This window comes from Photinus pyralis, unplaced genomic scaffold (genome assembly GCF_008802855.1).
Source record: "Photinus pyralis isolate 1611_PpyrPB1 unplaced genomic scaffold, Ppyr1.3 Ppyr1.4_LG2, whole genome shotgun sequence".
In the NCBI taxonomy this organism is placed as follows: Eukaryota; Metazoa; Arthropoda; class Insecta; order Coleoptera; family Lampyridae; genus Photinus; species Photinus pyralis.
This window is the reverse complement of record NW_022170403.1, coordinates 18,385,413-18,402,793: the sequence shown is the minus strand read 5'-3', so window position 1 is coordinate 18,402,793 and position 17,381 is coordinate 18,385,413. Positions and strand designations below refer to the sequence as shown.

General features: G+C 35.6%; 1 protein-coding gene across 2 annotated transcripts in view; it reads right to left on the bottom strand.

Moving 5' to 3' along the window:
* Nucleotides 1–2,034: 2,034 nt before the first annotated feature.
* Nucleotides 2,035–17,381, bottom strand: part of LOC116164364 (tyrosine kinase receptor Cad96Ca-like) — a 270,318-nt gene continuing 254,971 nt past the window's right edge. For both annotated transcript variants that reach the window (XM_031478533.1, XM_031478534.1), the window contains 2 exons: nucleotides 15,221–15,502; nucleotides 2,035–2,440 (listed from right to left, as the gene is read on the bottom strand). In XM_031478533.1, coding sequence (XP_031334393.1) covers nucleotides 2,216–2,440; nucleotides 15,221–15,502 — 507 coding nt within the window. In that variant the 3' untranslated portion in view covers nucleotides 2,035–2,215. The remainder of the gene's footprint in view (nucleotides 2,441–15,220; nucleotides 15,503–17,381) is intronic.

Here is a 17,381-nt window from a genome sequence, read left to right as displayed (position 1 = left end):
TAGTTTCTCGAATAAAAGTGGAAAAGGTGTAGTCAGGAATAGGTAAATATAGTTTTAGGACGGTGCTGTAACGACAATAGATAGAGCTATCCTGGATGGCTGGAAAGATGCAGAATTAACACAGTATCTACATGAAGGTGATAACTCATTTTCGAAAAAAATGTTGGTTACTGTGTTTTGGAATGGGACAGCCGGACCGATGTATTAAAAAGGTTCGTTGAATCTAAATAATTTCAAAACAACAAAGAACTTAAGAACTGTACGTTCAACACTCTTCCTCCATTTTATATAAGCAAGTCGTGGGACCGGGCCCTTTTCATCTACTAGCATTTACGTTCAGTAAATTAAGGGTATAGTATAAAGGTAAAATTAACTTTCTCCTACGACCATACAGGGCAGCTAAGCTAAAAGTGCACTCAGTTTCGGAAAAATAAACGATTAAAAACCTTCATTTTTCAGAACAATTTTAAGTCCTTCTTTTCATTATAATATGCTAAAGATTCTTGTATTATAAAATACTAAACGACTAAATCTTCGATCTCTTATCCCTTCGCTTGTACTTACCCGTACTGATATTTTGTATTGAAAAGTGGTGTTCATATGAAACTTAGTCATGTGATCTGGTTTTAACTAAAAAATGCAACCGGAAAAATGAACATAATTACAGGTTAAATTTTCACCCCGCCAACTTGTTTGCGAGCATTTTTTGTCAATTTTCCAGAATCTGTTACATTGAGAGTTGCGGCTTCACAAAATGGGCAAAATAATACCTTATCCAATTCGTCTAATCAATAAATACCCACCTTGGTACAAGAACTATAATAAGGTGTGGAAAAATGACGTAAGTGTAACATAATGTCACGTCCTGTCCTACTCTCCCAATTACAGGCAACACGTTTTCTATTACTCAACGGCACTTCAAAATACTGCCCCTTTATTACGCAAAGCGTTTCATTCAAATATTTCAATTGTTAGACTTTGCTTCCGTAAAAACTTAGCGACTGCTTTACGTCCGCTTTCCCGTAAATGAAAACCACGAAGAGAAAAATTTTAGGGAGGTTAGTTTCTGAAGTTATTCAAGTCATAAATCAATTTATCTACACCTTCACTTGCCAAGTTTTGACGGTATGTAATAGCCACGGGCTGGCTTCTAACATTAAATAGCTTATGCATTTTACTTCTATAATTAAATGCGAGGCGTGTTGTACATAAAATCTGGAGGAATTTCAAATTAAATTTCTAAGCGGATTTATTAATGAATGGTAACGATTCGCACGAAAGTAGAAGCAACAAAGAGAAACTGTTTTCACCATCCTATTTGAACATTGAAAGGAACTCTCTTTTAAAATCAATTAAGGGAACTTATCTGCTTTAGAAATTATGCTATACACTTTTTGAAGTTTTTCGTTTTTTATTTTCGTCTTAATTATCTACAGCCAAGGCTGCCAATAATTCAATTTTAGCGTAGTGAAGGCAATTATTAAATTAATGAGATGCAATGTATCCATAGATAAACTTCAAAGTAAGCCGGGATCCATTGGCAGTAGTTTTCCACGCAAAAATTTGAAAAAGTGGTCCATTGATATTTTTTTGTGATTGTTCTATACGAAAACGTAATAATAAAAAGGATTAATTTGGAGAGGTAAAAGGCGATAATAGAATTTTAAACGAAATCGACACCCTTACTAAAAAAATAAGAAAACAGTTTGAGCGTAACAAGGATGCAAAATATTAAAGCACTATACCTACTTCCTTTTATATATTCCGCTTACACCCCTGGTTTCTACAATAGCGTCAGGTATACCTGAGGTATACCAATTAGGTGCTATGACCTGTTTCCGTTGGTAAGGATTTCTGTTAGACGAAACTGAAACGTTTTATTAACATTAATTTGTGAAACAAAAATCAACGCATTTTACTGTTGGAACACTATAATTATAAATATCTTGAAAGACTAATTTGCACAATTTTAAGAATAATGCCAGTGCACAGTACCAGTAAATTAACATTGAAACATGTTTGATACACCATATAAACAAGCTGCAATTTTTTATTGAAGTTAACAACCGTATGGAGTGAGCAATAAGTGATCCTTACAAATAGCGCAGAGACTAGAATGAATATCTACCTACTTGCCTATACTTAATGGAATGAATGAGTACAATATGTACATAACTGTTGTTTTAAGTACACGTAATTAACAGTAAACTTTCTATTAAAGCTTCTCTCCGCTTAAACTGGTCATATTGTAGTAGGAATGATCAGGAAACCGCTCTAATTCTATATAGTCAGTTTCACTTATTATTAGTTTCTCTAACAGCTCCACACACTCCTCAAAGGATGGCCGCTGTTTTGGATCTTTGTCCCAGCAGTAGTACATTATATTATATAACTCTCTTCTGCAATGTTCTGGTTTCTCTAGACGATAACCGTCTCGTACCTGAAAAGAGGAATTGGTTAAAATAAGTGAACATCAACAATTAAAATTACAAGTTAATGAAAACGTATTGCTATATCAAAATATAAAAAGTATTAGAATACAATTTTTGAAGCCTCTCTCTACTACTATAAGTAGCATCCCCAGTGTTGACTAAACGAAACACATACTATGCACGGGAGTTACACGAACCAAATGGACCTTTTGCACCATGCTACCAGTTTAATATTCAATAAGATGTTAAGTTGGGCTACTCGTATGGCATTGGCGACACTGTGTGTCGAATGTGAAGTATACTCGGAGGTATACCATTCGTAACTTAATATAACTATTTTACTTCCCACGTAGAATTCGATATCTTATGTATGTACCTTTTACACCCAAAATGTACAGCGAATATAATGTGCATCTTATGTATATACTATATCTACATTGATTATTCATTCATTCATTCATTTTATGTACGAGGGTTGTCCAGAAAGCAACAGACGTTTTGAAATAAAAAATTGTAAAATTGTAAAGAAAATTTTTATTATATACATTTGGGAGCTACACTCTTGGGTTATTTATCAACACAGGCGCAATTCAAATTGAGGCACTTATTATAGTGTTTTGTATAAACCCGCCGCCTGAGATTTTAATAATAATAATAATAATAATAATAATGCCTTTATTACGAAATTATATAATGTAAATAAAATTAAAACGAAAATAATCTAGGCGGAGTTCAACACGTTGACCTGGACGTACAACTGTTGCTCTACCACTCAACCTAGTGTATCATTCACACGTTATACACATACATATAAAATAAATTTTTTTTTTACAAATCTAATATGAGTGCTCACTTAATAACCTACACTTCGTATTTTTTTTTTAAAGACGATAACGAAGGAGAATTTTTGAATATATTAAAATATCTATTGTAGCAGGTAGTAAAACTGATAAATAAATGACCGTTCGAAAAAGTGAGTATTGTGGAGAGGGACATCTAGATTTTAACCTGCACGCTGGCATGAAGTTCGGTGTCCCTATCGAACCGCTGCGTTGCGATCCAGGTCTTCATCGCTGGGAAGAGGTGGAAGTTTTGTTTTTCGATGACAACGCCCGCTCGCACACCGTCAACCGTACTGGACAGCTCTTGGATAATTTTGGATGGGAGATTTTTAATTACCTTCGATACAGCTCGGATCTAGCGCTAAGCGACTTCCACCTCTTCCCAGCGATAAAGACCTCGCTCGCACCACTTGCACAGTGATGCCGAAATTCAAGCCGGCGCAGCGTTAACCAGTGATTAAAGACTCAGGCGGCGGATTTATACAAAGTTGGAATCAAATCACTTGTTCCACGCTATAAGTGCCTCAATATGAATGGCGACTATGTTGAAAAAAGCTTCCAAATAATGTATATAATAAAAATTATTTCTTACACTTTCTTAATTTTTTATTTCAAAACGTCTGTTACTTTCTGGATAGCCCTCGTATATACATGAGATTATAGGGTATGGACCTTATGGATGTTGTGAGGTGTTCTGTATTACCGACGGTACTTTATCGTTAGCGGCGCGTTTTCCGTGAATTATAAAAACGCGAAATACCTTCGAAACATCTCAGTTAGACATAGCATCGTATTGAAAAAGTCATACTGATTTTTTATGAGGAATTCGAAAATGCTATCAGAAAAGGTAGTGCCATTTGAAATAAGAAAGTTCCGGTATCGTTCTGATACTGAAAATATTTTTTAAATGATTCTTTTCATCGATTATTCAAAAAAGTTAATAGGTCCCGAATCGAAATTCCAAACCGTTCCTGAGATACTTCTAATGGTCCACTTAGAAACACCACCCTGTATACTACCACACTTACACAAATAATTCTAATTTATGTATAGATGTAATGTAGATAACATGCATCCTGAAGAACAAAGGAACCTCTATGGAACATTTATTTTGAATGTATACAAAGTACATGGAATATCTATTTGCATATTATTGGAATATTCATGGTATATCTACTTATCAGTATGCTAATATACGAAGCATGCCTGATACATGTAATAAGACATCCAAAACGTATATACTATGTATTATATTATATGAAGTCTATGAAACGTACATCCCAGATACACATACATAGGACATTTTCAACATTCTATGGAAATACAAAATCCCATGGAGAATGTGTGGTTAATGTATATTGTTGTATCAACAGCTGGACGTTCGTTATGTTGGAATAATGGCGAAGATAAGGACGGGCAATCCTGCATGTGTGAATGTTTTAATTTACCTTAAATCTGGAGGATTTTATTACGAGTAAGCAGGGAATTGGTTTATTTGATCGGAATTTGTTATTTTGATGTATATTTGTCCATTTTAGCTTTGTTTTGAATTGCTTAATTTTTTGTTTAAATTTTATCCTTTGTGTAAATTTATTTATTAAAATTATAAGATGTGAAATTATGTGTTAGAATGTTAAACTTCTGGCCGAGTGCATTTAAGTGCTATCTGGACGTTTTGAAGAGTTATGAAATTTAAAGCATTGATTAAATTTAAATCGTTAGTTACAGATTAGATTCCATAGACTGTGGTTATTGACGTGGGTGTAAGGTGCCAGGAAGTTCATCAAAGTCTAAGGAGGTATATCAATGTCTATAATTAGGTACAAGCCATGGTATAAAATTTGGCAACGTTGCATTTGAGAATATTAGTAGTAACTAGACTGGCCACTTGGGCGTATTCCAAACTTATTATGATAGAGTTTTCTAAGTTAGGTAGCTGAATTTACGCTTTTACATTAAACATTTTAAATATAAGAGAAAATGCGATTGAGCTATGTGGTTATAATGACGTGAAAAAATCATGCTTGAGGCGAAAGAAGAGCATCACGAAAAGAGAGCTCCATGTGAGAGAAAGTTTTCTTTTTTACCATGTCAGCGGTTGAAATTTAGTATTTTTGTGCTCCGTGGACTAAATCAACGTGTTTTGTCATTCATTTAAGGGACTAAAGTGTCACTTTTCCTCCAGGAGGGAGTAAACGCGACGCGGGACAAAAAGTGACAGTACAGTACAGAATTGTCAAACACAATGCTTAATTGTTACCTTTATATGTACATTTTTATTCTTGGACCATATTTTACACATATTACCTATACCGTTTTCCATATAATATCTTTATGAATTTGAGAGGTTTCCTTATAGCTTGTTCTTCAGAGTTTTAAACGATCATGTCTACGCCGTAGTTTTACACTAGAATCTTTAAATCAAACTGATTTTTATCATTATTGTAAGAGCCCGCGACGCAAACCATTACCATTCAAATAGCAGCATAAAACGTATACATGAACAAGTATTGGAGGTGACCATACACGAAATGCTCGGTCTGTCGGGCCGCATTTAGCCGGAAGGTAAACAAATTCAATTGTTTATTTGCATATTTCATCATTACTTTTAAGAAAAGCAGGTCATATGTGGTACCAAATTAAAGCTCTTGAGGTCAGCTGCACAAATAACTCGGTCTGTCGGCAGGCAAATAGCCGGAAGTCCTTGACAGACCGACATTTAGTCTGCTGCTGGAAGGCGACATTTCAGTTAGTTATAAATTTCTACGGTCACTCTGATCCAAGCATTTTAGTTCTGTACCAAAGAGTAAATAACCATAAACCTCTACAGCGGATCTAAAAAAGCGGCTGAGCTCCTTGGTTTGACCCTACGGGGTCATTGAACATTTAGTCTGCTGCTGGAATCCCACAATATAAATTGTAAAGTGAAGAAAAGTTGTTCATTTAGAACAGGATTTATACGCCAGCCCAAATTTAGGAACGTTAGCATAAGGTAACAAGGAAGAATTCAAGTCAAGGATACAATTAATTAAAAACCAAAATAAGCAAAACGCTGCCAAACGAGGAACAATAATCACATTAGGAAACAAACCAGCAAACGATGCAAAACAATCGTAAGCATTCTTGACTAGGTCGACGCATCAGCACCTCCTATTTCATTAGAATAGTAGGTTAAGAAGCAATTGCTGTGATATAAATAGCGTATGAGCATAGTCACTAAACATTATCAAATCGTTCTTGATCTGTAGTGCATTCGCAGTTCGGAACTAAGCGGTAATCCCCAGACGAATTTACATTGTGTAAGTTTGTTGGGTGTGCAGTTACCTTACCCTAACTCTACAAAAGTTATCGCCAAAATGTGAAATTAATACTTTTCTTCACTTTACAATTGGTTCATTACTTCAGCGGACATGCTTTTGTAATCTCATCGATGAGCTTCAGAGCTTGTACCGTTTTGTTTTTGAATTGAATGATTCTCTTATATTTTGAGCTAACTGTGGGATTCCAGCAGCAGACTAAATGTTCAATGATCCAGTAGGGTCAAACCGAGGAGCTCAGTCGCTTTTTTAGATCCGCTGTAGAGGTTTATAGTTATTTACTCTTTGGTACCTAAAATGCTTGGATCAGAGTGACCGTAGAAATTTATAACTAACTGAAATGTCGGCTTCTAGCAGCAGACTAAATGTCGGTCTGTCAAGGACTTCCGGCCGACAGACCGAGTTATTTGTGCAGCTGACCTCAAGAGCTTTAATTTGGTACCACATATTACCTGTTTTTCTTAAAAGTAATGATTTCTTATGAAATATACAAATAAACAATTGAATTTGTTTACCTTCCGGCTAAATGCGGTCCGACAGACCGAGCGTTTCGTGTATGGTCACCTCCAATACTTGTTCATGTATACGTTTTATGCTGCTATTTGAATGGTGATGGTTTGCGTCGCGGGCTCTTAAGACTATCATTATACGGTCACAATTTGACATTACAAGGTATATTGAACCTACAATCAAACAAATTTTTTCTTTAAAATTTGCACTTTAACATTGAAATTGCTGTAGTTGATTACCAGAGTGAAAATAGCGTATATACCACAGGACTAAAGTGCGTCCTAAGAGCTGGTGGCGTCATACAACGTACCCAGGCATAGACGAACGGAAACGGAGAAAAACTGCTATTATCAGTGCAACTAACTTCCAACAAATATTAACCAAAGAATGAAAGTTTAGTTATAAAAATTAAAATCCAAAATAATGGAAATGATAGTATGCACAGCACAGTACACAAACTGCCGCTTGATTGCAGGACGCCGAATTATATATTTTCCGAGAAAGTTCTCCTATTTGCAATATTTGCTAATAAACTTTGCGTTGTAACATGAGGGTTTACTGAAATGGCAATACGAAGTTTTAAACGTCAAAATCGATACCAGGATATCTACTTAATTTTTGTTAACTTATTTTGAACTGCAAACTTATATGAAAAGACGAAGTTTCGGAAACTCGTGGTTGTTTAGTTCCCTAGTTTGGGTGAGCTCTCTACTTTAAGGTTAGTTAATTGTTGTTAGATGTTGTATGATATTTAAGATTTAAAATATATATATATCTTTTCTTTTATCACTGTCAGCAATGGTTGACATAAAAAATGTAAATGTACATAGTTAACGTTGAATACTCTACTATGTCACATTATACCAAGTTAATTTAGATGAATAGCCCTGTTTGTTTAGAAAGCATTAGGTGGAGTAAAAAAAATAACATATCTACATTTATATAGATGGCGCCAATCAACACTAATGCAAGCAGACGGTCAGAGTATCCACCCTTCTCATAACAACACAAAATTTCACATTTTAACTACACTCATATGTACCTGATGCTTTGGATCATAATTAATCAAATTTTGTAATTAGGTACATTAAAACCTCGATTAAAACATTTTTTAGTATAATAACCCGTTAGCTACTTTAACATTTGGGGGTTCATTTGGATTAAGTTTATATATCACTCGCAAGAAAGAGTGAATATATGTCATATGTCAACGCCAAGGGGAAGTCGGAAAAAAGCGCGACGTCCGGAATTGACGTATTATTTAAAAAAACTAAAGTAAAATGGGTTGGAATTTTAAGGGCGCGAAACTGTCGTGTTGCGCATTATATTAACAGTAGTGAGTAGAGGGTTGTTAAATTGAAGCAGTTAGTTTTCCAACCAAGATAAATATGCTGTTGTCCTGCACTTTAAGGACAGATCTCTAGTTCTGTGTGTATATCCAATAACGTCGTAACCTTTGCACAGCAATTTATCTTACCTAACTAAAATTATACATCGACTGAAATTTTTACTGACAAGAGCAGAACAGGCTAAAATGAAAAATCAATAAAAATAACTGTTATATCTTTAATTTTAGTACAAACGCCACTTTAAAGATAGATAGTATAAGGGAAGAGGGAAATCATAAAAATCGAATAAATAAAGTTAATCATTTGAGTAGGTACCTATACCTACATTTATAACATAAGTTACAATGTACAATGTACAAGTAAATAGAAAAATTAATACACCTGGATGGAAAATTTATTCCGAACGGCCGAATAACCTCGACTATCAGCTATGAGCCGATGTTTTATAAATTAGAGTAAAAATCAAAGAATTCATTGGTAATAGTGACATTTTTAACGTAAATTTTAATATTGGAAATGGTTACGGTTTCATAGGTACCTATATCGTATCTTACACTATGATCCTATATGGGTATACAGTTTTTTGTTCAAGCAGAAAAGACAACGGTATACCATCAAGTGACGATTGTACCGTACTGGACCATAATCGGTAGGTGAAGGAATACACCTGAAAATGAACTAATTCGTATATCATTAGACGAGGAAACAAATCTTCTTTCTATTGGTGTCATTATAAACCCTCTAAGTTAACATGGGAAACAACTATTTACAAAAAACCCCTTTCCCATGTTAATTCCCTATGTTCGGTTTGGGAATATTCACTGACTCGAAAAGGCGTATTTTCCTTAAAATGAGGATGTTCAGCCATTTTAAGAAATTAAACGTCAGAGTGATGGACGAGGCCATGTTGCGAAAAACGAGGGTTGGTCCGAGTTCGAGGCGCTATTTTTGCAAAAATGCGCTATGTCGGCGCATCGTTAAGATTTTACGCCAATTTTCCTCTTAAAACGTATGGCTGGGTTTTAAATATGCGTAAACTACGTTCCACGGAGTTCACTGAAGCCAAATCGATAACGGAATTGCATATGCATTGACAATAGGTACCAATAGGTACAACTTACATATTTTCTACGCGGGCTCTCGGTCTAGTATGTGTACATAGTATCTGCAATCGAGAGAACAGAATAAGTATGTTTATTATTATTATTATTATTATTATTATTATTATTTTATTAAAACGTTGTGTCTACTACAAATAAAACCAACGAGGGGTTGAACCTAACCTAAAAATTTTTTTTCCCTACATACAGAACGTTACTATTTACGTGTTTACAAATCCCACACTCCGCCCCACTTTAACTCTCCGCCCCGATTAACACTGCAAAGCACTTCGCCAATGCACCACTGATCTTTAAAACTGTCCATTTTATTCATGCCTTTATGCCACGAGAAAGTTATTAAGATTTTGCTTTTAATGCCCTTTAGGTAGCCATCCCGAAGGGACGTTGGATGCGTGTCGTTTTTCATGGCGGTGATTAATTGAACATATATATAAAACTTTGCAGAATTAGTCAGAAAATTGATTAAAATATCACTGCGGTTGTTCTCTTTTACTCCACATAACGCGTCAACTAGTGATAGTCTTCTACCTTGCCAGATGTTACTTGCCCATGCGATAACAAGGCCCCAAATTTCTTTGGCTAACAAGCCAAATTCTATTATCATATGCCAAGCGTTAGCTGTGATCTTTTCGCAAACCTGGCAGTTCTCAGTAACCCTGATGTTTGCTTTGAGCAGATAGGTCGGATCTGCTAATCTGTTTTTCGCAAACCGCCAGCTAATTTCTGCCATTGAACCAGATGTACAGCAGTTGAAAAATGATGACCAGTTAGTATCGATCTCGGTCCAGTGATTACTTAAGCATTTGTCGGAAGTCCTTTGAAAGTACTCAGCCATGATTAGGTTTTGTAGCTTTCTTCTGTTGCTTTTATTCAGAGTTAATGTGGTGCCTCCAAAGTACTTAAATTTTAGTACAATTTCATGAGTATTTCTGCGGTTTACATCGCGCTCGGTATACAGTGCCTGGAAAAAAACTCTAATCCTTCTGTAGTGGGCTATAAGTTGGTTCCTGACATTCATAGTGGCATTTTCAGGCAAAAGTAAGTCCTCTTCGTCCACCCATCTATCCCCAATCCTGAAGTCGCCTATCGTTTTGTAACCCCACTTAGCCCAGTTGGCACTAAATAAAGGCGGTACGGCATGTGATATTAAGGTTGACGTTGTGGTTGGGGTTTTAAGAAAGTCGAAGTGCTCCAATGTAAAATTTATTGCTTGCATGTTAGAGATAAGCTCTTGTACATAGGTTGAGACTAAGGGACTGCTAGGTCTTTTCCCATCCAAAAAAAACCATTGCCACGACAGTCCCAGATCATCCGCCATTTGCATACTCTCCTCTATTATCGACCTCCAACTTGAATCTTCAGCTACCGTGATGAGACGTTTTCCCAGCCACGCCCGCATTAAGTTAATTTTGGAAGGGATATGCACAAGTCCCAAACCACCTTTCCGAACTGGAAAACACAGATCTTCATGCGAAGTCCAGTGTTTCCCTTTCCAAATAATGTCAACTAACTTTTGCTGTAAAGATTTTTGTTGCTTACTCGAAAGAGTGATACACTGCAGGATGTGATATAGCTTCGGAGCGATGTATGTATTAATGACGATTTTTCTGCCGATTAGGGATAAAGATGGCAGTCTTCTTTTCCATCTTTCGGATGAAAAGTTGATTGTTTCACAGAGCACGTTGAAGGCTTGTATCGAATCCTGTTCAGCACTATTGGTTAAAGGAACCCCTAATATTTTGATACCGTCTGATGACCACTTGAAGTTTAGAGGAGGTCTTGCCTTCCTTTCCACGAACCAGCCCAAACTCCGCGACACTTTAAAAGGTTTAGTTGTGCACCAGATTGTTCCTCATAGATACTGTAACATTGTTCTAGTTTTGCGAAGTCAGTTTCATTACAAATGAACACAGAAACATCATCGGCGTATGCGCTAACTGTTATTTTAATTTCTTTATGCATCATGTGAATCAAACACCCATCCAGGACTTTACGTGATAGGGCAAGGAGAGGTTCGATTGCAATGGAAAAAAGGGAACCTGACAACGGACAACCTTGTCTTATACCACTATTGAACTCTATGGCTCTTGTAAGCAGCGACCCAATTCTTACATGACTTGTAGCATTGCTATATAGAAGTTCTACTGATTTTGTAAAATGATTCCCAAAATTCATCAATTGGAGTACTTGAAATAAGTATGTGTGGGAGATGTTATCGAAGGCAGACTTCTGATCTAGGTTAACAACTGCTAACGGTATATTGTGTTGGTTTGCGTAAAAAAGTATTTCCCTATGCAAATGGATTGCATCGTACATGGATCTGTTCGGAACGGAATAGCTTTGATCTGGCGAAATTACTTTGTTAATAATGTTCGCTAGTTTCATGGATAATATCTTTGCGAAATACCATACGAACAGTGTTGCATTGTGGTTGGTATACTGTACTGTACTGTAGAGGATCGTTGGTGTAATGAGTATACTAAACTATAGAGTAAATTTACTCTATGACTATACTCATTGAATAAGATAATTACTAATTCAATGGTATACTAAACCACTATGTAATGTAGCACTGTTCGAATGATTTCCCACATTCTTATTCTGTTCTATCGATTGTAGATAGGTACTATGTAAACAAACACTTAATTCAGATGTAATATACACCGCGATAACGTGCGCGCAAACGTACGAAAATCCTACTATAATAAATAAGTTACATAATCGCACATTTTGGACGAAGTATGCGAAATAAGGTGCTAAGTCAGTTTGCCGCGAATCATAAAATTCTGTTTTTTTTCCATACAAGTCATACAAGGTATACTTGTTTTACAAGAATTTTTCCGAAGACATCTGCGTTAGTGACGAATGTACTTGAAGCGGATTTGTGAACAGTAAGCTGTTATTGACCTAAAAGTCAAGAAAATCACAATTACTGTCGAGCAAATATTGACTTTAATTCCCAGGTTTCATCTGTTGAATATAATAATGTGTCAGTTTTGACAGAAGTCTGGTAAAGTGACATCAGGAGGCAGGAAAAGTAATCAGGTAAAGTGGGATTTTCATAGACACCAAAAATCACCAGACATAAAGTAAGCGTGAAAATGTATGTTCCATGACAATTTCGAAAATAGTACATTATTTTATGTGGAGGAGAAGTATTACTTTTCATGGCGCGCCTTGAAAAGTAACTTCTCCTCCAAATAAAATACCTATGCTATTTTTTCTTCAAACTTCCGCAAATTTATCCAAAACACAAGGTTTTTAAGGGATATTAATCGCTTTCGTTAAATTAAACGCCATTGTCAAGTATAGGTAAGTTTCTTTTCCTTTGCATGAATAGATAGGTGCTGTTTCCTTGGTTAGGCAGTAAATAATGTTATTGAGTGAAAAAATTACATGTCAGTTCGTAATTTTCAATAAGAAAGATTTCTCGATAAGAAAGAAGTAAGTTAATTAAATCACTAAAAAGATAGTGTAAATTAGTTAATTTTAGAATGCAATGCACGCCGCCCGAAATTGCCGTTGAGGCGAATGAAGCAGTATCGCGCCTCGGACCGTCGAAATCCGGTGATGAAATGATGAAAATGAATATAGGCGACATTGAAGAGTTGGAAAATTGAATCCTAATAAAAATTCCCGATAGCAAAACGAAAAAAGTGCGCTCGTTTACCATCATCGGAGAAATGTTCATGAATATTTACCACAAGTACACGTCATTAAGACCGAGAGATATGCAAGAGAGGTTTTTTTTGAAATATCAGAATGGGAAGTGCTATAAAAATGTGATGGGGATTCATACGATCAGTGCTGTACCCAGAAAAGTCGCCGAATTTCTAAAATTAGGCAATGTCCAAGAATATACGGGTCACTGTTTAAGGCGTACTTCGGCTACATTACTCATCGATGGTGGAGGAAGTATGGAGTCGTAGAAGCGCCACGGGGGTTGGAGGTCGACTTCCGTAGCAGAAGGATACATAGAAGAGTCGATTCGCAACAAAAAAGAGAATGCTAGCCGAATATTAAATTTAAACGAAACTGCGGTAACTGAAATAGGCGCATCAGGAAATCTAATAACACCGTCTTCGCCAAGGTCATCGCCTAAATCGAGAGTAGGTAAATACTTTAACAGGGTCTAGTTCATCGTTGCACGGCTTCAATTTTCAGAATGCAACACTTACGTACATTTAATATTAATAAGTCTGAAAATATATCATAATTTTTTGAATAAATAAATGCAATTGTTGTGTTTCCATAACTACACTTTTCCCTCCGGCGACAGGAAAAGGAAAAGTAAAAACTGCTCTAACGATAATGTCAAACTTTGGCGCCTACTACTCAGTCGAACAATGGCCTAATATTTTGACGTTTGAAGAAAAAATACATTGTTAGGTACTGAGAAAAACGAAAAATCACACTTTTTCGAAAGATCCGATCCACTTCCGCAGAAAACCAATGTTTGGACAGGTATTCTGGAGAAAGAAAATATTGCGGCGATATTCCTAGAAGGGAATTTAACAGGGGGATTAATATCAGAATATATTGGAAGAAAGTAATAGACTCTCTGTCCTATTGGCTGTACCTCGGTCTGTGCACTAATAGAGACCATTTTAAGCATTTAATAAAATTAATTTTATACAATCAAAACGCGAAATCGCCAAATTTATTTATTTTGTATTTGTTTTCGTTTTTTAAAATTAATTCATAGCCACAGCATACGAATTAGATTTTGAGGTTATTTCTGAGACTTTTATGGCTTTCTAAATGATGAGTCACTCTCGATAGGGAATGCATATTACAATTTTAAAGCAGAGGTAGTTGGCGCTGTGGGGGTAAATGCTAAAACTAAGGTAAACCTCCCATTAAACTTGCCCCTAGCTATCCAAACGAACGCATTTTTGCAAATTTTGATTTTTTATCAAAATGACAAAATTCAACAGGCGATTGGTTTTGAAATGAAAGCCCTTTACTTACTAATTAGTTAGTTCTAGTTAGTTACACAAATGGATTTAATATTATATTGCACACAAAGACCGAAAGGGTGAAAAATAGTTATTTATGTATTAAGGGCATAATAGTGATGTTTATATTCTCGAGGGCGACGAGTTAAAATGCTCGAGGGCCTATAGCCCGAGAGCTTTTTAGTCGCCCGAGAGTATAAACATCAGCTTATGCCCGTGGTACATACACAATTTTATGTCTTACAAATAGTTTTCTTCGTCAAAATTCGTTTACAAAATAATTCATTATGTTTGATCGAGTATGCGTGGTTCGAATTTGTTAATGTAGTTGAAACCATCCAAACGTCAAACGTAATTTTAAATAATTCAATTCATCGTGAATGAGGAAGAAGTTCCAGAAACTATACGAAATAAGGCCAATCTTGTGATTTAGTAGATATTGACAATTAATAATTGACGTTTCTAATTTTCAATGACCTGCAAATATTTGTTTGTTTTGTCATTAAGTATAAATGAGTTACTATGGTGATACTTAATGCACTTTATGCCCGCGTATCACAGATATAAAATGTGCTATGATAGGTTAGTAAGACATAAAAATTATTATGAAAACTTTTAAGCTATGGTTAAATAATGCATTACTCGTTTATAAAGCGGTTATCTTTTAATTAAGTTAAATATCCAAACTTACCCTTTTCATAACTTCAGCCGCAGAAAGTCCTGTATACGGGGTGCTTCCTAACGTGACGACTTCCCAGATAAGTACTCCGAAGCTCCAGACGTCCGATTTAACAGTAAAGATGTTATCGTAAAGAGACTCAGGTGCCATCCAACGAATTGGAAGCCTTCCTTCACTTTTACGTTCGTAAACATGAGAATCAATAACATCTCTCGCAAAACCAAAATCGGCAACCTTACAAACGTGATCTTCCGTAATTAAGATGTTCCTAGCGGCGAGATCGCGATGAATTATCTGAAAAGAAAGCACGTTGTAGATAAGAACGTAAGGGTTAGCAAATACACGGTTTGTCAACCACCGCGGTATGACGGCTTTTAGGGAAAAAGAGTAATTTGCTGCGGATTAATGCAAAAAGGATTTTCCTTTGCAGCCCGAAAGATTTCAACATAATTTTAAAAGGATTAAGCGTAACTGCGCAAGTGATTTACCTTCGTGCGATAACAAAAAGTATCTACAATCATTCTTACACGCACAAAATGCGATATCAGACGTACTTCTAATTTATTGCACACGGTTACCCATGAAAAGCGGTTTGACTATCTATAACAAAAGTAAGCACATAAAATTACGGTCAGATTCGACTTCCAAATATCCCTTTGTTAAGCAATTTTTTTTTACACCTGCACGTCCCATAAAAATACTTAAAAATCTTCTTAGTGTAGCCAGTTAGATTTTCTTGGTTGTTGAAGTAAATCAGAAAAAAGATCAAAGAAAATAGTGTCCGATGAAAGTTCGTCATCTAAATTAATAAATATGGTTCGTATTTCCAATCGCTAGATACAGTGCTTTCACAATGCACAGAACAAATTCCTTCACAGTTTCGGTTTCTATGTTCTGGAAAAATCCTCGAACACTGCGATTTAGTACCTATTTTGATTGACGCGTTTTTCCATTAACAGTTTTATACAGAGTGCCCCAAATCGAAGGTATCAATAGCTTTATTCGTTTTATACAGCCTTAAGGTTTGTCCATGTCTCATTAATCACGTGATTGGAGTGACTTGCGTCATAATAAATTTCGTGCTTAGGGTTAATATAAAACGATTGATCTCGCGGTACGGTACATAACTATACAAATTTAGATACCTACCTTAAACTACCTACATAATTATGTTTAATGAAAATTTGATGGCTTTATTTTTGGAAATAAGCGACGACGATTTTGTTACTTCATCTTCAGATTCGGACGATGAAATAATAGAAGCAGTAGTTAGGACTTTGGCAAGAACGGAAAGAAATGCTATACAATACTATAGCGATATTACTATCCTTAACTACAATGAAGTACAGTTCAGAGTTGTAGTGCTCGTATAAATCGGCCCATTTCCTTAATAATCGATATATTTAAAATGTAGTTCCTTAAGGAATGCGTCAATAGGACATTAACGACAATAATCGTGTTGATACCATATTAATGTATTAAATAAATAGGTAGACACATTCCAAGTAGTTTCCCCAATTACAATTTGGCGTTTGAGACATTAAAATTTTATTGAGAACCGCTGACTTTTAGTTAGGTAAATGGGGGCTATTGTCCTATTGTTTTAAATGTCGCAGTGGGAATTCCCGCTACTTAACGAGTGAAACGAACTATAAACACTATGAATAGACGTTCTCAAAATGTTGTTTTGCGCATGCGCATTGCGCAATGCCAAATTTCTTATGTATGAAAGCATTTAAATGAAATGTTATACATAGGCATTTGGAATAAGGAAGTTAAAGAAATTTGGTTTTGTGCATGCGCAATGGCAACTTTATTATTTATGAAAGCAGTTAAATGAAATATCATATGTAGGCACTTTGAATGGAACTAAAACTAATACCGGTTTCAAAATTATTGTTTACGCATGCTGTATGTTTTATTTATGAAGATATTCTATGAAATTTCTAAGGTAGACAATGCGCGATGCTATTTTAGAAAGCATTAAAAAAAGTTTCACATGTAAACACTTCGAATAAAAGTAAAACTAATGCACATTTCAAAATTTGTTTGCTTGCTCCAAGGTAGCTTTCCCAATCTTCTCCTCGTATTCCTCTTGTGAACATGAGGGGACCATATGAATGTAAATCCATCACAGAGTAAAGTTTTCTCTTCTCAAATCTAGTTTACAAAA